The sequence below is a fragment of the Furipterus horrens genome, unplaced genomic scaffold (genome assembly GCF_987537825.1).
Source record: "Furipterus horrens unplaced genomic scaffold, mFurHor1.1.pri manual_scaffold_3, whole genome shotgun sequence".
NCBI classification, from domain to species: Eukaryota; Metazoa; Chordata; class Mammalia; order Chiroptera; family Furipteridae; genus Furipterus; species Furipterus horrens.
In genome coordinates, this window is record NW_028327173.1 from 48108671 (window position 1) to 48130050 (window position 21380).

A 21380-nucleotide genomic window follows, 5' to 3' on the forward strand; every position below is an offset into this window, starting at 1 on the left:
CGTGGGTCCAGGGACCGACACTGAATTCTAAGCCTGACTGAGGCTCTGATTCCTTGAGGTGTTAAGAAATTTATTTTATTTCTGTTGAAGATTCACCATAATGCTAAGAATAGCTGGATCATCTCTGCCAAGATCATTTATTATACACTATGGCTACACAGTGCAAAAATTAAAAACAAAAACAAAAAACAACAACACTGAGTTTCTACAGAGGAAGGGACTTAACTTGGGGTCCATGACACATAGATGGCCTATAAACTGCCAGGAATAGAGCACACAGGCTGGTAGATAATGTGAGTGTCAATATTTTATGGGGAGAAGTTCCATAGCTTTTATTAGATTTCCAGTGGCGTCTGTGACCAAAAAGAAGAACCACTGATACATAGTAAAAGACCTTATTTGTTATGGCTAGAGAGACCATTTCCATGATGTATTTCTCCTGGAATTCTAAAACATACACCCTGATGAAAACAGGATTGGAGCCATGTATTGTTTCAATGAACCGTACCACCTTCTAATGGGATTTTTACGACATTTGTTTCTAACAGCATTCAAACAGACATTCCAAGTTTTATTTTTGCCTATGCAACATGCTTAAGTTTATAATAGTCTTCTAACCATAAACATGCCCCTCACTCTCTCATATTTCCTAAATAAAATACTATTTGGTTATCTGAGATGACAAGTTCCTTTAAGATGAGGGCCCAAGTCTTGTAGTGTTATCACACACAGGGGCCGAGTTGCCTAGCATCCTTGAATATGCACAACTTATAAATAAGATCTGCTCAGTACTGGAGAGCACTCTTAAGCAGATGTGAAACAGCGAGCTGACTGTTTCAAGCAAGACCTACCACTGGGTGTAGCTGAGAGGTACAGGGTGCACCATAGCGGTCGGGTGAGTTTTGCTGGCAATTGATGGCTGAGAGTATTTGAAATGAAGAAGATGAACTCTGTCACTGTCACTAAAATTAAAACTGGTCTTCAGAGATAGAAATGGTATCTTTTTCCCTTGCCTTCTGGCTGGGTGGCTGAATCTGTTCTATCATAGGGGAGTCCTGCAAGGCCTAGAGGGACGTACCCCCTCTACTAGGGGAAAACCTGTGGCAAAGATGCCTCGTCAATCTCTTCAGTTTCTTCAGACGTAAAATCTATTCAACAGACGTAAAATCTATTCCTATTGATGGCATAGGAAACACTTCATTCCTACATACCAACCACTGACTTAGTTCTTGCTATTGCTTTCTATTTCCCGAATTTAAACTTCTTTTTCCTATAACAATGCTAGCAAGAGAATGGCATGGACCATGCAGAGCATATATTCCCAGGAGCGGTGGGGAGGAGACTAAGGAGCCATGAGGAGGAGCGACTGTAGAGCTCTGAGGGTGCTGAGCAAGTGCGTGGTCAGGGCGCCGTGTGCACCACCCCTCGCTCCCCTCGGCCACCCGGCAAATGTCTGCATGTGGGTCCAGAGCACAGGCCCTGGTTCCAGCAAACACGAGTATGACCCCCGGCCTATCACTCACTCTCCATTCTGTGTTCCAAACCCTGGAAATTTCTCCGAGAGGCCTTCTTCATCTGTAAAGCGGAGATGGTCATACCCACATCACAGTGTGGTGCTGTGAGTGTTAATGAGATAACGCATGAAAAGTCCACGGCAGGGACTGACTATAAATGAGCTTAAGGCTGGCTTGTCTTATTCTGCAGAATTTAATTTTCTGAGAAAAATTATAGTTTTAACATATTAATTTATATAAAATGTAGTACATATTAGATTTTAAAGACATACAAAGGGAGGTTTTAGCCCTGGCTGGCGTGACTCAGTTGGATGGTGTCACCGGTTCAATTCCCGATCAGGGTACATACCTAGGTAGCAGGTTTGGTCCGTGGTTGGGGAGCTCACAAAAGACAACTAATCAATGTTTCTCTCTCACATTGATGTTCTTCTCCCTCTCTTTCTCCCTTTCTTCCTCTTTCTCTAAACCCTCTCTCTCTTCCTCTCTCTAAAAGTGATAAAAAAAATGTGTGGCTTTAATATATATGATGTTTCTGTATTGTATGTATATAAATGTATATTTAATACATATATTTAATATGTGTAGTACATATTCTGATGTATCGATATTCTTATATTTTCGTAAACAAGGAACATCAAACATAATTAAACCCATTTTTCTGGTTAAAGTAATATTTTTGTAACTACTTAAATTAAAGAGGGCTTTTATATTTATTTTTGTTTAAAATGCCAATTAATGGCCTATGCTATAATTCAATAAAGCTGTCGCTGTCAAGCACTGTTGTTACACTGGGCTGGAAGCTGTAAGATAAAAGCCTTCCTTTTCTGAAGAGTCTGATGTGTCGCTTCCTCTCTGGCAGCTGTCATTACTACTTATGTTTAACTTTGCCTCTTTGGCCTGTTCTAATTGGCTCCTGCCCTTGGGTCTGGAAAGGACAGTAATAAGGTTGTCATCTCTGTCCTTAAAACAAGAGGGAGCAGGCACGGCGGGCGTCTGCGATCTCTCCTGTGTCGCACACACAGTGTGAGTACACCTTATTTGTGTACACACACCTTTTCTTCTACTTCTTCATTTACTTTGCTATCTATTTAGGATGTTGACTGTACCTATGATACATGCTCTTACAGAAATGAAGATTTACAAATGTTCGATGGAGGTTGTCTTCTCAGTGACGAAAAGTCTCTAAAAAAGCTCCCAGTTTGGTTATTTATACCGAACAAGGATGGAGGTCATTTCTGACACTTGCACCTTTGCTTTACTTGGAATCTTTTCCCAATTCAGTGAATGTTAACTGCCTGTCTGTGGTGTGCAGGGCAGTGAGTTAGATTCACTGATGCCACCCGAGATGAATAAGTGGGTCCCTGTCCTCAAGCAGCTTCAAATCTATAAGAAATAAGACAATATAAATTGTAATGTGAAGCAAAATTTGATAAGCTCTGTCAAGAAGCTAATACATAGACCACAAATATGCATGCTTGTTTAGTGAACAGGAATTTTTGTTTGATTGCAAAGTGGAATGTTTAAAGAGTAATAGTGACAGATAAAACTAGAGAAATATGATAGACCAGATCCTATGTCACACTTCGTAAAGAATTCTGTCTTCTGGTAACTTCAGAGCAGATTGAATTCTGTAGAAATCACTGAGAGGGCCTCTACTTAAACCAAATAACAGAGATGAACAAGGTATGTGTATGTGTTCAGGTGGCTCTAAGAAAGGAGGAACTAGAGCTAGCCTTGGTTTTCAAAGACGAGGGGAAATTTCAGTTGCAAGGGAGAAATATCTGGGGCAGCCTGACTAGAATGCTAGCAAACTTTTGAATTCATCATGCAGTCCCTCTTATAAATGTGACTTTCAGAAAGAATACAATACATTTGTGGAAAGTACCACATAATTAGCTTAATTGAGACTCAGCATGTAGATCTTGGTGTTTCTACAGACCCCATTTCAAATGACTTTTTCTCCATTTTGGTTTTTTTAAAAATCATTATTAAAGTCACCTTTCACTTTCATTCTGCCTTTGAGGTTTCAGTTTCATAAACTGTAAAGTCTTTTTAGAGTACTTAGCAAATTTGATCAAATGCAAAGCCAAATTTCAGCTTAAAAAGATATTAGTGTCTCTGGAAATGTGATTCAGATTGTTGAGGTAATACTGTTCATGACATAGCCATTTAGAAAGTCATGAGATAGATTCAGCATAGAAGTAGAAATAAAAACCATACTACCTAAAACTACTCAGTATTCTAGAGCACTACAGGACATAGATATATAGTTTGTGTTTCTCTCTCTATTACTCTCGATAGATGATAGATAGATAGGTAGATAGATAGATAGATAGATATAGATAGATAATCTCACACACAAAGACACACATATTAATGAAGCAACAAGGTGACATATACTGGATTGAAATAAAGGGATGAAGTTTTAAGTCCAGACTCCTCTGTAATTTTCTGTGTGGCTGTGAGTCTATTGCTTTAATCTCCCTGCAATTCAATTTTGCTCATCTATTACCCAACAAAATGCTGCTCTCTACCCTGATATTTTGAGGTTTAGCTCCCTATCAGTTGTGCAATGCTATTTCTTCTTTTTAATTCTTTAATGGAGGCTGATTAACCCCTCCCCACAAGAAAAGGATTTTTGCCTTAAACTGTGATTTTAGGGAGAAAAATAAACCAAAAATCCCCAACTTCTTCTTCAACTATTACCTTTAGAAGAAAAAGGAAATTCCATAATCTATAATATAATTTTTTAATTCAACAATTTTAAGCATTTATCCTGGGGTCCATTGTATATTCCAATTCAATAGCTAGAAAGTATTACCATAAGCCATTGATTTTCCTAAGTACATATATGCATTATTTCTTTAGTTTTCATAGCAGCCCTATGAGATAAGATTCACCTCATGGAAGGGAATACTGAGGCTGAGAGGGATATAGATTTATCCACAGTGACACAGGCAACAAGAGGCAGCAAGTTAATTATGTAGGATTAGAGCTTCTGGCTACAGAGAAGTGATAATGAGAAATACGGCTTCTACATTTAGGGGTCGGAAGATAGAGCTAGTTGACCTCCAAAGAGCCACGTTCCCTTTCCATAGTGCAGAGCTATTGCTGGGAAGTGGCTTTATAGTCAGGGACTTATTTTCCAGCATCTGTTAGATCTAGGTGAGGCCATATGGTGTTTAAGTCAAAAAATAGGTCAATAGTATATGAGCAAAACTCTATCTGTTCCTGGCTGAGGTGGTAAAGTATTCGAAGTGGTTTCCTTATGCTTTTATTCCCCCTCCACGGCAATCCTAGAGGCCCTGTCTTGAAGTTGACAGCTTCCTGAAATGAAAATAGCCTGGGTGAATAGCTTGGATGTACATCAGAAAGAGCACTGACAACTCTCCTTGATGGATTGGCTGTGGAGAGAGAGAAAAGGAGGAGTCAAAGGTACTTTTTAGGTTTTTGGATGGAGCATCTTAGGGGATAATGGCACCCTTTTACTTGGAGGTAGAACCCTTGGCAAAGGAACTGGCTTGGGAGGAAGTTCAGTTTTAGATTACCCATTCCTCAGGTGAACTCTTGTCATTAGCTTTGTAGATTGTTGAAAATTAAGTAAGATTTCATAGAAGCTTAGAGTTAATATTATCCAACCGAAGATATTGGAAAATATACTCTTAGGTGATTTACAAGGGAAAATAGACTTTTGTCTTTTTTTCATATTAATCAGGGAAGAGAGAAACCTTACTATTTGCACTGGATTGGAGCTTTACTTTTTACATTCTCTATACTGGTACAACTTACTGTTTTTCAACTCTCAATGACAATGACAATAACTATACAAATAAATAATAGCACTTTTTGCTTAAATAGCATTTTATTTATTATCATGTGAAGCAGGTATTTTACGGTACAGTAAGCTAAATTCTTGAGAGATCAACTGCTTTTTTTCAATATCATGCAACGATTTAGTGGTATAGCTAGAATATGATTTTGGGGCTAAGCACAAATATAACAGAGCTCTATGAGGAGTTTGAGTTCAGGAATTGTGGGGGTTTAAACAGAAGACTCTTAATTTGAATCTCAATTAAGATTGTCAAAATTGATGTATTTACATACTATCACAAATGGTAAACTCTTAAGGTGTAAGAAAGACTCAGGTATTCAGCTGTTTTAGTAAATTCAATATTTTAGTTAGACTTTCTATATAGAACCTGACACAAATAATAGTTTTTGACTACTACAGCATAATACTTATAACACTAAAACAATATTCAATATTATTTTGCCTTTTGATGATATAGAATAAGCAAGTTATTTATTGAGCACATCATAGTGACCATTAACAAATTAATTACTATTGGAGCTTGCTGGTACTAGATAATAAATACTGCTGCTGGGGAGAAAACACTATTTAGATGATGATGTTACTTTCCTGTTCCATTATTTTCAGTGACTTTCCAGTGCACTTAAAATCTAAAGTCCTTAACTTGAACTTCAAGAACTTGTATGTTCTGTCCCCTCACATGTCTCTCTTCCTCTCAAACACCACACAATTATGTATGTCTGTCCCATTAATGAGTAAGTAAGGAGGAGCTAAAGTGTGTGATGGCTACCTCATTGAAGGGAAGTGTTTTAGGGTTTTTGTAACTGATCTCTGATCTCGCATAATGCAAAGGCAGTATTAGATGCCATATCTTCTAACGGTGATCCCAAATACTCAGGAATTTTCATGACTCTACACACTGAATGAAAGGCTTGAATTATATCCCTGCCCAATACTGGAGGTTGATGAAGAGAATGCTGACCAGTGATGGGAAAAGTTGACCTCTGTGCTTACTAGGAAAATATGATGACTTAGAATCAGAAAATCATTATCAGGGTAAGAAACATGAATTTAAATGTTTGAAATATAAGAACTACAAAGAAAGGGAATAATAATATGACCATTTAGCCTAAGAAGATGATTGAGGAGATGGCTTAGTAAATCCACAGGCCTAACAAAGTTTTGTTTTGTTTTTTCCAAGAGTGTTGAGTTGATATTTTCTGCCTCCAATGAGAATAGACTTAAAAAGGGCAGATTTTCATTGAATTATATTACATTATATGCATTTCATTATATTATCTAACAGGAATAATTTCATGACAATGAACTTTGTTACCTACTGGAATTTATAACCAAAGGATAGATGGGTGGGTGGGTGGATAGGTGGGCAGATGGAAAGATAAATAGATGGGTGATGATCCTTATTACCATAAAGTTTGCCAACAGGGTCAATTCACATGTATCCCAGAGACCTTTAAGGCCTCTCAGAAGAACTCAGAGCTAAGTTCTTCATTTAGTTACCCTTTAAAACCTTTATTTTGTGTGTGCTTTTATGATAACTGATTTAAAAATATATATAATTTCATGTCTATGTTTTTAACTTTAACCATTTCCATATCATTTTGGAAGGATATTTCATGATTCTAACTAAATAAATTTGGCTAATAACCTGTGATATGTTGGGTCAGTCATGCCATTCAAATCTCCTTTCTCCTGTCTACCTCTCTATTTCTATGTAATAGATTAGAATTAAAGCAAAGCAAATCTATGTAGGACACATTCATGCTTTCTTGTTTAATCCACCTTTGAAGAATTTAACTGACAGCAGTAATAGGTTTATGGAGTGACAATTTAGAGATTTTGCCAAAGGACTTGCTTCTTTTTCTCTGGATGATGTATAAAAAGACAAGGGTATATGAAAAGCATTTCCGTTATTGTCCAGTTTGCTTTCTGTTAGATGTACTCCTTTGTTGAAATGGAATGTTTTGAAAATGAGATTTAGTAAATTAAGATTCAATTGAACATTTGTATTTATGTCTGGAAACCAGATTCTATCTGAGCAGGATCATTAACTTTGATTCTGTGTACATGTTACTGTCAGACTGAGGATGGTCTAGAGATGGCAGGAGAGAAGAAAATCAATCGATGTGGAGAGAGAGAATGACAGAGGGAAAGAAAGGATAAGAGAGAAACCACTCTACAGAACAGTGTTCTCATGGAATGGGTCAAATTAATTTCTCTAGTGTTTGAAGTGTTATTCTCCAAGCAAGGTGATATGTCTTTCCACCAAGGTGGGAGCTGGAAGCTCCAAATTCTATGTACCACTAACCCAAGTATAATAGAAATAACACTAAAGTTTATTTTCAAATCATGCTGGAAAGACCAACTGATTGTAGTTTGTAATAGACTTTTACATAGTAAAGGCTTAATCAATGCTGTATTTTCCTGCTACTCAGGAAATAGTTGTATTTCTTACTGTTAAGTCTTTTAATCCCCATTTATCTTTTATGATAAAAGTTAGTAAATTAACATTTCTTGAGATCAAGTTTGGTTTTGTTATTTTGATAGCTGTAACCAAGAAAAGCTTGAGATTTTGGAAATGTGATTGCTTTTTAATTTTGATGTTTTCTTTTTGTTTCTAAATGAACAGAGCCATGGAGACATTATAAGTGCTGAAACCAGGCATTTAGTTACTCTTATGTAATTATTAAAATAGCTGATTTCTAGTTGCTGTATAAATCAAGCCTGCAAGAAAAGCAAGTTTGTATAAAGTGATACATAATATATTTTAGATGTTATTTAACTGTGATTTAAACTTCACAAAAACTTTTATGTATCATACCCGAGAAAACTGAGATTCAGAGAGGTTGAGTACTTTGCCCCAGGACATGGTGAAGATGAGATTTGAACCCATCCTGTTCTTCAGAGCTCAAAGCTCCTTCTTTCTTTACAACTTCATCTGCTCCCAATGGCTCTTGTTACTGTAGTTAAAGCTTAATAGGAGTTTTTTGTCTGCTTAAAATTCTTCCTAATTCCACCCAGCTCCTTCATTGCATGAACACTGGCATAGCAAACACTAAGTCTTTTTTGTGACAAACCTGTTTCATGACCATCTTCTCTTTAACATTTTCTTCTATGTTACCAAAAGATTACATATTTCTTTTTTTTTTAAAGTCATTACTATTTTTAGCCCTTAAAGGTCATACTTGCCTCCTAGCAATCTCCATTTCAGTGTACTAACATGAACTTCCATATATCAAATGTGAACTTCAAAGCGCTATCTATATATCAGGCTGCTGTACAATTTAGTACTAACGGAGTATATCACTAAAATGCACATTTTTCCCAATAGGCTTAGCTCTGATTGTTGGGGTACCATCTTGTAAAGAGGCTTTGTTCTTGCTAAGTACAAAGAGCCCCTGGATTATTTTTAAGTCACATAAAAGTGAAGGCAAAGCATTCATAACAAAGAGCACACACCCGTCAATTTTACACAATTTGGTTACAACTGCAAATATGTAGAGCAACCAGCAAACATTTGTTGAGTGACTACTATGTTCCACGTACAGCTAGACACCAAACTCAACTTTTCCATATCCTGATACTCACCTTAATTAAGTACCTCCCATATCTTAAGTAGTAGTCAAAAAATTGTAAATACCATTAAAAAAATTATGGGAGGTACTGGCCTTCATCCTAACTGATCTTACATCTTTCTATAAGGCCTTGTCTGCCAAAGAATCCGAATTAAGTTATAGTACCTATATTTAAAACTTAGAGGGAGAGCTGATGTGCAAAGTATCATGATCTCTTCTGACAGAAATACATTAAACATCATAATGAATAAATATTGCCCATCTAGAGTTGCGGTCAGTATGCACATTATGTCCAAGACAATTAAATTTGCCTGTTTTTTATTACTGAGACCAAATGTTTGTCCTGGGTTCTTGCAGAAAATAAGTAATTCCATTATATGTGATTCACCTTTGAGTAACCCTCCAAGCTGATGAAGATTCAAATTGAAAATTTACATTTATTACAGAAATAATTCTTTAACAAACATTTTTGGGTCTTCTTATGTTTGCTGGGTAGCATAAAAAGATTTAAATATGCAAAATCTAGTCTTTGTGTTTGAGATATGTGCTGCCTAAGTTTCCTAAAAATGTCTCTTAATTTTTAAAAAAAATCAAAGTTTTTTGTTTGTTTGTTTGTGTTTTGCAAGTATGTTTGTTCATTTGTTTTTAATAAGAGGTCAAAATGAATTGTGATGAGTAACAAAAGTTCAACGACCTGAAGGGCATGGACTCTGCAGTCAGGCAGAGGGACTTTGAGAAGCAGTGTGCCAATTACTGCCTGTGTGACCTAGCACCAGTTACTCCTCATGCCCCATGGTAGGCATATAATCAATACAATAGTAGCTCCCACCTTATAAGATTGTGTTGGGCTAAGATGACATATTTTCTAAAAATTGTAAGTAGGTACTACCTAACAAATTTACATTTACTAGTTTTTATTTATAATATGTGCTTTGGGCTAAATCAAGCTTTTCAATATGCCATTGCGTACATTCTTCACCCAAAAAGGTGGTGGGGTCGCAGCACACCCCTCACCCTGGGTCCTCACCCTATAATTTGTATGTTTTTTCTGATCTGTATGGTAAGGCATGCTATTTCTAAATCATGGCTTATTACCCGTGCTTTCAAACAGGTCCATCCTGTGCAGTTTGGGGCTCCTTCTCCTTCCTTAGTAATTCCATACACACAAATAAATATCAAAAATCTGAACATCAATAGAGTGTAGATTGCAAACAGCAGGAAAAGTAATTCTTTTTTTGTTTTTAAATTATTATACAAACTTTGAGTGGCTTTAAAAAAATTGTAAAATAAACACTGATGTTGTGTCCACCTTGTAGCAGGCATTGCCCTGGGTACGATGAGAATCATTGTGAATACCCTGTAAGAAGTTGCTTAGCTTGGAGTCAAACTTGACCTAAAATCTTGATCTTATCACTTATTTGTTTAGTGACCTTGGAAGAGAAACATAATCACTTTGAGTCTGTTTGTTAATCTACAAACCATGGGGTCAGTAATACCTTCCAGGCTTGTTGAAAGACTTAGTTCGAGTAAACACTCAGCATAGTGCCTGGCCCCTAGGAGACACTCAGTGAACAGGCGCTGACTTCCCCTTGCTCCTAGTAATTACAGAGAAAGAAACTGAGCCTGTCCCTCCAAATCCCATACCTTGTAAGGACATGAACCCAATATAGAAAGTAACACAATACCTCTTAGATTCTCTACAAATCGTGCTGCAAATGACAACCAGCAGAAGGCCAAATTGGGATTTGATCCCAGATCTTTGGATACCAAAGAAGGCCATGTATTCTGCTCCCTTCTACATGTCTCCTGATATACTTTCTTTCTTTCTTTCTTTCCCTACTCCCTTGCATCTCCCCAACCCCATCACAGAACCTCCTGGCTTGAACTAGCCTGTTTCTTTTTTTGCACGTGTGGTAAAGTACGCATAACATAAAACTTCCCATTTTGGCCATTTTAAAACATGCAATTTAGTGGTATTTAGCATACTTTCAATGTTGTACAACCATCACCTCTATCTAGTTTCAGAACTTTTTATCACCCTGTACCTGTTAAGCATTCACTCCCTGTGTCCCCTCCACCCTGCCCCTGGCAACGTCTGATGTGCTTTCTATATCAATGAAACATTCTATTTTGGATATTTTATATAAATAAAGTCATACTATATGAGCCTTTTTCTATCTGGCTTCTTTCACTTAACATAATGTTTTCAAGGTTCATTCATGTCATAGCATGTATCAGTTCTTCAGTCCTTTTTATGGCTGAGTGATACTCCATGGAATGGGTATATGGCATTCGTTTATCCTTCCATCAGTTGATGGAGAATGATTTCCTTTTAAGGGGGATTGTATTTAGAAAAAAATTTAAACTAAATGATTGGGCCTACCATCATAGATTTCATTATATATATAATAAATGAAGCCTAAAGGCTTTTAAAGAAATCTAATGTCTGTTTGTCTAAATCTAATGTCTAAGTCAGCAGTTCTGGATGCACACAGGAAGGCATTCTCAGTTCTACAATTTAGGAGAGAACCCTTCTAGTCCCAGATCATGAAAACAACATTATTTTCCCTTTTGAGCTCTCTGTTTTGATATTGACAAGGAAAAAGTCACTTCATTTCTCAAAAATGCTATTTTCTCTCCCATTTTTGGTAAAGAATAGTTGACAAAAAATGCATGACTCAGCTCAGGAAAAATGACACTGTAGAAAATGACTTTAAAATTCTCATGGAGTTCTAAAGTCATGAATGAAGAATCATTAGATACAGTGTTTTGTTTTGTTTTAAGCTTCTCAGATTAACATATAGAGTACGTATCTTAAACTTGTTATTCCTATTAGGTCTTTGACCATCATGGCTTTTATTCAAAGAATTTCTTTGAATTTTAAAAATAAACTCTCAAAAGACATGCCTAGACCTCCACATTCACTTTTAACACAGTTGGTATGATTGTTTCTTCCTTCATTTTCTCAAAGAGCTGCTAAGATATGAATGACTTTTACATTTTATACTTTATTTGCTATAGTCTTCCATAGTTTTTTTCATACTTTCCTAAACTTCCCAAATCTTTTCCACTTTTTAAGGGGGAAAGATTTCAATGATTTTCTTATTCAACAATTGGATTAGTTTTGATTATCTGGAATGTCACATCTTTGGTGCATTCCTATATACATTTCACGTATAGCTGTCTTCTGTGTATGGAAAACATGACTTTCAATGAAACTGAAGCTGCAGATTCACACAGCATTTTGTGAACATGTGTAAATTCTTTTATCCTTTAGTATTGGCTGGTTTGTTATAGACTGAGAGACCAAAATGCAAAAAGAATGTAACGTGTATTCATCTATACAATAGAAATGATCCTGGGAACGGACTCTGTGTCTCCTGAATCCCGATCCAGTGCACTTTTCACTGGAAAATAGACAGCTCGAGACATTCATGACCTAGTTCATGTTGGCTCTTGTCCAAGCTGGTGGTCAAAAACAGGACAGTCTATGGAAAACTACTATTGCGTGCTATGTTACTAATTTAATACAAGAATTACTGGAACTTGTATGTATTTTCTGATCTGTTTGGTAGGGCATGCTATTTCTAAATCATGATAAAGTTATAGAAAATAAAGTGATTTGAAAACATACGATAATAATAGCATTTGCTTTATGGCCCCATCAAAACCAGTAGTGATTGGGTGAATATAGCATTTGTTATGAACCCAAAGCTAAATTAGAAGCAAGGAGAAGCCAATTAAGAGACTCAACCCAAGGAAAATTAAAGGCAAAAATGATGATTGTAACTGATATTTTGTCCCTATAAGGAGATAAAGCAATTAGAAATGAGAAGGAAGAAAGTTTTTAACAATCAAAGTTTAAAATGATGGGAGGGAAGGCATTCCTAAGTATTGTGGGTGAGTAGCTTTGCAAAGGTCAATAACTTCATTTTTTTTATAAACTCCTCCTATGGAGAGACATGAAAGATAGCTTTATGTAGGAGTATTTTTTAAACAAACATTGACATTTTAAAGACCTATATAAAATGACTATGACAATGCAAAATGAGACTGACAGAGGCATTTTGGAGATTACATTTGAATAGTGCCCTAAAAGCCAAATAATGAATGACTCAGATAAGCTGAGCAGTGTGGGCTGACTCGAATGTTTTGGAAGAAGGTGTCATCAAATCACTCACCCTGTCAATGATTCCCCTTTGTTCCTCCTGGTAGTGCCAAACAAACCCTGAAAGTGACTTTTCCACCCCAGTTTGTCGAGAAGACTTTCCAAATTGCCAGAAAAAATATCTGAGGTTTTGAATATATAGGTATTTAGTATGTTTGAATAATATTCACTAACATAAGAAACATAAGTCACAGAGGTAACTGTGGAATATGCTGGAAGTGGGAATCTCAAAGTCTTGACAGGATAAGAATGGAAAAATCAAGACTGGGTGTGTTTGTCCGGGATGGAAGAAAGGAGCCTTCTTACCCCAACACTGCCTGAATGATGCTTCTTGGAAGATACTTTAAATCAATAAATATTATATTAGGTGTGGGAGACATACAAATGTAGGAACCTTGACCTCTGTCATAGAAAGGCTGACAGCCTATCAGGGAAACTGATGCAGGGACTATTAAGTGGAATAGTTTGATTTATTACAATACATATAAGAGCAACATTTGGGGGAAGCACAAAATAGTCAGTTTCTTACACCGTTAGGACTGAGACATCCTGTCGGAGGAGGTGACATTTAGCTAGGCCTTGAAGGATGAATTCAAATTCTAAATAGCAACAAAATAGAAAAAGCATTCCAACCAGAGGTAAGGATAAGGAAGGAGATGCCAGAGTACAGATGTTGGGGTATATTAAAAAATGGCAAATAATTCAGTCTAGCTACAGAATTGAGAAAATAGAAAGAGATGAGATGGGAATATGGGATACAAAGATGTATCAGATCAGTGTAGCTCTCTTGGCATGATTTACATAATTGGTATCATGGAATTACCCAAGTCTCAAGACTATGTCCAGCCCAGAAGTTGCTATTCTTCTAAATTTGTAATTTGGTTTTTTGGCAGGACCAATTTGGATAATGAATAACAATGTTCTAAGAAAAGCTTGCAAACTTTTCTGTACCATGCCCTGATCTCCTTTTCATTCTTTTACATTCTTATGTTGCTTATGGTGCTAAGAACTTACAGTGCCAAATCTTTGATAGACATCTGCTGAAAGATACAATAGTGAATCAATCATATGCACATATACACATATACATGCACATCCAATTCAAGAAACTTTTGCTGTTTTTGAACATTCCAATTTAAAGGATGTATTGCAACTTTTAAAATATGTTCATATGAATGTTGCCAGAAACATTCAAATAGAATATAGATTTCTTTGACCTTTGGTGTTTTTCCCACAGGATTGAAAAAACGTACAAGGAAAGCCTTTGGAATACGAAAGAAAGAAAAGGACACTGATTCTACGTAAGTACTTTAAAAGTTTGCCTCCTCAAAGAAGCTATTTGCATAACAGCTGCTGTTGTCATTGTCATTTTTAAAGCACACAGTTTTCTTGGAAAAAGTATACTATTCTGTTTCTGGGTAAACTGTAGCTGTTCAGCATAAATAGTTCTTACATTTATGCTACAAAGATAAAAACTTTTCATCACATGTTCAATATTTCATCCTGTTATTATTTTATAACCTGATAACCACACTCTCCAGAAGTCCTGGGAGGCAGGAAGTGTTATTGTAACTTCTGTGGGGACTAAAAGTCTTTGTTTCCACCTCTAAGGTTGCCTTTAGTAACTGAAAAGAAGCAAACACCTGTTTAGGTAGATTAGGCCTTGCCAGAAACAAAAATTATTCTAGATAACATTCCAAAGCTTTTACTTGAGATGCCAAGATTTTGTACAAGCAGAACTGTGTATCAACCAACAGAATTTACAGGAATGATTGGCTATTTGGCTGCGAATAAGAGACCAGTGCCAGAAACAACCTTGCAGATACTTTTACACGTTGAAATGATCACACCCAAAACAATCAATTGCCCACAGACACTGATAAACCCATCTTGAAAATGTCCAGTGATGCAGCAGTTTTATTCCATTTATTTGATCATCTTAAGTTCTCCTTTAGAGTTTTTAGCTCAGACACACAATCTCAGGTCCCTTTTTGAGCCAGGCAGGTAACTTACACATGGGAGATAAGATGGCCAGGACCTTAGGATTCCAGCCCAAGACCACTGGAAGGAGAACATCACTATTCACCTGCAGCTGGTGGCCATGTAAACTGAAGAGCTGGTGTGGTTTGCTATATAGCTGAATAATGAGCCATTAAACCCACCATTTGGCTAGAATCCATGAAAGAAAGTTAGAAAACAGAAAAATCAATATTTGTTTGGGCACAGGTGAAAATGAAGATTACATTTATTTATCAGGCTTAGCTTTTCTTTCTTTACATTTTTATCATTCATAAATTTTATCACAGGGTACTGAGCATTGCCCTGTGTCCTTGTCCTCCAAGATTTTATAATTCATGGGATAAAATATCTACCATGCAAAGTGAAATATCTTTCATGTAACAAAATGAGATAACATTTTAAATGACTGCTATGGTACCTAGTACTTAGTAAATGCTTAGTAAATGGCACCAGCTAATACTCTTAATATGACTACTACTAATTAATATGTGGTAAGTTCCTTATGAAAAATTAAAAATGGAATTCTTGGGAATTTGAGGATGGGAAAGGTCCCATTTGGACAGATGATCAGTGGAGTTTCAGGAAGGGAAGAGCTTTGAGTTTGACCTTCATGATAAGAATAGGTATTTCATGCCAAAGGAACAGCAGCCAAAGGAGAGAGGTGGAAAAGTCCATTGGTATTTAGGACAAAATAAATAATAGAGCAGTTTGCCTACCAGTCAGCTACAGGTAAGGTGATAATTGGAGGCAAGTCTGGAAAACAGATCAGGGCCAGATAGGACGTGTCTGGCTGTGGTGTCTGGGCTTCCTTCTGGAGGCAGCGGGCAACCTTGAGGCCTCAAAGGCTTGTAAGCCAGAGAGTATAAAGGACTGGGGAAAATAAAAGCTATTTTTGATCTAGATTAATATTAAGTCGCCTTTTCTTATATTTCCTTTGTGCTTTTTCTTTTAGTAAATAATTATTTCATGGAAATCACATTTACTCTAGTCATGTTTTTCTAAACAATTGAATTAGGATTTTTTTTTTAAGGACAACATAATTACTGTTGCTTCTTCAGAAGCTTCCATTCCCTAAACAACCCCCAAAGCAGGTGACGGTTCTTTCACTGGAGTCTGAAGACCTGGTCTGTTCCTGGCATTGCCAACATTCCCACAGCCCCGAGAGGACACTTCTCCTTACTTGGCCTCGGTCTACACTAGCTGGAGTCCAGTTTCCCCAGAACCAGACACTGTACCAGTCAGTCTGTCAGCAACATCTGCTGTCACCTACAGTGTGCCATGGGTTGTGTGCGGCATCATTAGACACAGCTCAGGAGAACATTAGCAGAAACCAAATCTATTTTTCTTTGGAAACAGTGTCTGTAACCAAAACTGACTTCACTTAATCTCTGGTGTGTGAAGAAAATTAAAAAGAAAAAAGTTTCCCTCAAAAAGAAAAAGAGGTCAGACAGCCTCCCCAGAGCAGGCTGAGCTAATGCGCCTGTTGCCAAAGCACTGCTCTTCCACTACCATTTCTAAAGGTATGAAAATAAGGAATTTTTCCTCACGCTTTGGGCGCATGCCCAATGTCTCTCTGAAGTACTCTAATGAGACATTTGCTTGTAGAATCCCAAGCATGTCTCTTTAACTTAATCATTGAGGCACCCCAAAACACTTATGTGATAGCAAATTAGCCATAAATTGGTTCCACTGACAGTGATAGTCCAAGGACCAACACTTTAGTTTAAGCCTTTGCTTTTCCTGAGCCCCTGATCTCTAATTGGGTCATATATCATTCTTGTAAATGGTTGGCAAAGTGCTCTGGGAATTCGCCGTCCCTTCAGCTTTAGGTAATGTTAGCCTGCCATCATTGAAACTTCGTTGATACAAGCTGTTTTCAGAGCTGTTGCAAATCTCTCAGGGTTGTCAAGCCACCTGCTAAGGTACCGCTAGCCCCAACTTCAGCTGATTGAACCTCCTTAGGTACAGAACGGGGTTAGAACCAGAGCTTCCTGATTTAATCATCATTACAGTGCCTAGTAGAGAGAGGAAAGGAAAGAGCCTGTGCTAAGTGGGAGGCCCTGTGCAGGGTAAATTGTATGTACTGATATTCCTTTTAATCCTCACAGTAATTCAATAAGGTTAGAAATCATATCTCAATTTTAGAGATGAGAAATCAATGCCAAAGGGGATTAAGTAACTTGCTGAAGGCTACCCAGAAAATAAGACTTGAAACCAGTATTCTAGTTCAAAATCAAGTGCCAAGGCTCTTATCACCCAGAAGAAAAAGGATAGGCAAAATTATCATCAAGGCCAATAGGAGGGTAACAGAGCAAAGGCAGTAGTTGCAGGAGGTAACCGGTACTTTTTAGAACAGAGGCAAAGGGTCTGTGGCAGATGATTAGTTTTAAAATAGAAACCAGTAAATATAATGGGTCTGCTATTAAAGTTTTTTAAATCATTTAAAAATAAAATGAGACATTTCATAAGAAGGGTTACGAAGTGAATTGTTAATACACACCCAAGTGTCTGCTGCTGCTGCTAAAATCTCTCTACCTGCCCCATCCTAGGTCATATTATAGAGTAATTTTATTCTAGATGGCATTTAATTAGTATTTACTATGTTCTAGATACTATTTCAGGCTCTTCACTTATATAAACTCATTGAATTCTCTAATTGTCCTATGGAGTATATGTATATGCTATTATCAAGTCCATTTTATAGATGAGGAAACTGAGACACAAAGGGATGAAGTGACTTGTCCAAGAATGTACAGCTAGGAAATCTAGGATGATTGAACCCAGGTGTCTGGCACTAGAGCCAGTGCTCTTACCTGCCATGCTTATTGCCACAACACTAGGAGGCACCAGCCCCATTTCCATCGATAGATAAGACAAAGAATCAGAAGAGGACACCAGAGCTGCTATAGATAATTACAGTTTTGCTGATTTAAAACTTCTGAAATGCCATCCTTATAGCTGTAATATCATGAGATCAAGTGGCCTCTCAAGTAAGATCCCCTATAGATATGCCCTTGTATCTGGACCAATAGTGGGCAACACTACATCAGGCCTGTCTCCAGAGACTTGCCTCCTCCACGTCTATTACTTGCTGCCCCCAAAAACATCCCCACAAGTTTCAGTGCCTCTGGATTTATCCTATGCATTAGTTGACATAATCACCTCTTTGTCAAATCCTTTAGCAAAAGCTAAAATTCTAGGAAGAAATGCTCATTTTCTTGGTATATATTGGGTTGGCCAGAAAGTTTATTTGTTTTTTTTCCATAAGATGGCTCTAGTTGTACCTAGTTGTCTTTAACTTCATTTGAAATGATTATGTTAAATTGTATGTTGACAGCTGTCATATCAGCAAGCATTAAAAAAAAATTATCAAAATTGGTGAATTTTTGTGTAGCCATTTTACTATTGAAGATGGAAGGAAATATATAACATTTTCAACATATAATGCTTTATTATTTCAAGAAAGATAAAAATGCAACTGAAACACAAAAAATATTTGTGCAGTGTATGGAGAAGGTGCTATGGAGCCTGTCAAAAGTGGTTTGTGAAGTTTTGTACTGAACAATGCTCCATGGTCAGGCAGAACAGTTGAAGTTGATAGCGGTCAAATCAAGATATTAATTGAGAAGAATCAACATCCTACCATGTGGGAGATAACCAACATACTCAAAATATCCAAAGCAATAAAGTTATTTATAAAAATGAGAAATGTGTCTTTTATTTTACAAAAAAAACTAAATGGACTTTATGGCCAACCCAATACTTCTGAAAAGAAACGTTGGTTTTAAATAATGTGAGTTGGTACCTTTCCTCTGTGCTTTCCTACCAACCAGAGCTTATTGTGGCCTTGATAACCCACTGGATTTACTTGCCTCTCTCATTCTCTCTATGATGAGCATGTCTTCATTATTTTTATCCCCAGATCCTAGCCTAGTGCCTGGCCCATTATAAGCACTCACTATTTGTTCAATTAGTTATAACTTTTATCAGCTAAGACTCTTCCTGTCTGTCCTTCTATTTTAGTTAAAATGTCTTTAAACCAACTAATTCCCATAGCCAGGGAATGTCAGAAGACCCTAAGATCTCTGTCAACTCCCATGGTCTTTCAATATCAGCGTCCTCTTTGCTTCTAGCCCCTTCATCCACATGGACACAGAACTGGTTATGAGAAGTGATGCACCTCTAATAAGTGTTTTATAATCCAAGTAAAAATATTCTGCTCATTTAGAAGGGGTTATTGGTGGGGAAGAGGAGACACATATTGGAACCTGGGAGATATCCCACTAACTCTCTGAATTTCTCTCTCTGCTCCATCCTATGAAGCAATAAATTATTCCATTACCTGGTCCCCTACAGAACAGTTTCAACAACACCAAACTCCTCAAGATTTCACAGTCTACCATCTTCCTCCTCCTTTCCTCTGGCTTCTCCAACTTAGTTTTTCGAAATAACAATGATGATAACCTTCCTCTATTGCTACAAATTCTAATGTGGCTGCAGGTGGACAGTTTTGTGTTCCTAGTGGAGAGACATCGTGGAAGAAAAAAAAAATGATAGCCAACATTTTTGAATACTTACTGTGTGTCAGGAACTATTATAAGTTCTCTATAGATATACATTATTTTATTTAAATTGGCTTGCAGAGGTTAGGTCATGTGTTCAAGGTCACAGAACTTATAAGTGGTGGAGTCTGGACACTCGGATTCATCCTATTCTAAAACCCTTATTCCTACGCACCTGTGGCATAGTGCCAACATGGATAAACTACAGGTTAGTCATCAGAGTGAGCCATTCGGAAACACTGCCCTCCATTTCCTGCTTTCCTATATTCAAAGGAACAGTAAATAGGGAAATATGGAAGAAAATACAGGTTCTCAAAGCAAGTTCAACAATACCATAGAAGTTCCTTCCCTGTGGGTGAAATTCAAGACAGGGGAGGAGATGAAAGAGAGCAAGCTCTTACAGGGTTGCATTCCCTGTAAGAGTTTTAAAGGGAGTCATCTTGACTGGGACAGACACTTAACGAGCTCTCCTCTCAAAAGGGAACCAGAGCACCGCTCCAGCAATTTGTGCCTTGTGGACTTCAGGTTTTAATGAGAATCTCCTTATTGCACACACATACACGCACCTCACACTCAAATACCACTAGACCAATTTGTTTGGATTTAGTTTGCATTAGACAGGTTTACTGGGGTAAGAATGTGAGAGAGGGGAAAGGGTGCTTAATATTTCTTCTAGTTATGATAGTTTTGTCTGTGTAGCAAGAATGATTCATTTTCCTAATAGCTACAAATTTCTTTTTGTTACAGAGGTTCACCGGATAGAGATGGAATTGTAAGTATTTAATTGATCATTTTCAGTAGGTTTGCACTTTAATATATGCTATGTTTAGATTTCTTAAAGCCCCCCCCCTTTTTTTTTCTGTAAGGAAAAAATAGCTTAAATGACTTTTCAGACCTCTCAGTGTTAAAATTTTCTGTAGTAATTGCATGGGACATAAATGCAGTCTCAGTCATGTTAAACTTATTTATGGCATTCACCTAAAACCCCGCTCCAGATTAAGCAAGCACACTAGTCATCGATATGGTGGGTCAAAAACCAGACTGTTCCTGCAGGGGCCGCTAACATCAACTGTTATTTCATTTCCAATTTAATGATATAAAAGCTCATTATGTGAGAATGTTTTTCTCCAACAGAAGCCACAAAGTCATAATGGAGCCGAGATCCAATAAAATTGAAAGAAGCTTTTCCCCTTTCATAGTTGAGCTGCAGATACATTTTCTATATTAAATTCATAAGCAGGGAATGGTCTTGAAACCACTTATGCCTGAATTTACAGCCGGAAGGAGGAAAGTGTGTCCACTGGGTTTAGATTTAACAGTAACTCTGACTCATTTGCTGGTCCCCAGATTTCTTGATTTTTAAAGAGGTCTGAGGTGCCTTGGCTTGGGTTTATCCAAGTTGTACTTAATAAGAGTCTGCACCCACTTCTGAAATGACTTCCTTCAAATCTAAATCAGATGCCTATTCAGAAGGTTCAAAAGAACAGCTGTTACTGGATTAAAAAAAGAAAAAGACTCACATTAGGCTCATTGGGCTGGAGTGGGAACTAAAATAAACCTGGTGGTTAAAAATATTTTTTTGAAAAATCACCCTTTATAATAGTTTACCTATATTGGGGTGTTAATTGCAGCTATAGCAGGAGGTTTTCTCCCACTCTTGACTCAAGGTTTCTAGCTTTGGGGTGCCTGTTGCATTCATGTAGTTCTTGC

The 21380-nt window shown here is 37.1% G+C and overlaps 1 protein-coding gene across 1 annotated transcript in view; it reads left to right on the forward strand.

The window, feature by feature from the left end:
- Positions 1 to 1352: 1352 nt before the first annotated feature.
- The window catches only part of SGIP1 (SH3GL interacting endocytic adaptor 1), a 119184-nt gene continuing 99156 nt past the window's right edge, over positions 1353 to 21380 (forward strand). The window contains exons 1-3 of the mRNA XM_090268276.1: positions 1353 to 1608; positions 14327 to 14390; positions 20418 to 20442. Coding sequence (XP_090124402.1) covers positions 1353 to 1608; positions 14327 to 14390; positions 20418 to 20442 — 345 coding nt within the window. The remainder of the gene's footprint in view (positions 1609 to 14326; positions 14391 to 20417; positions 20443 to 21380) is intronic.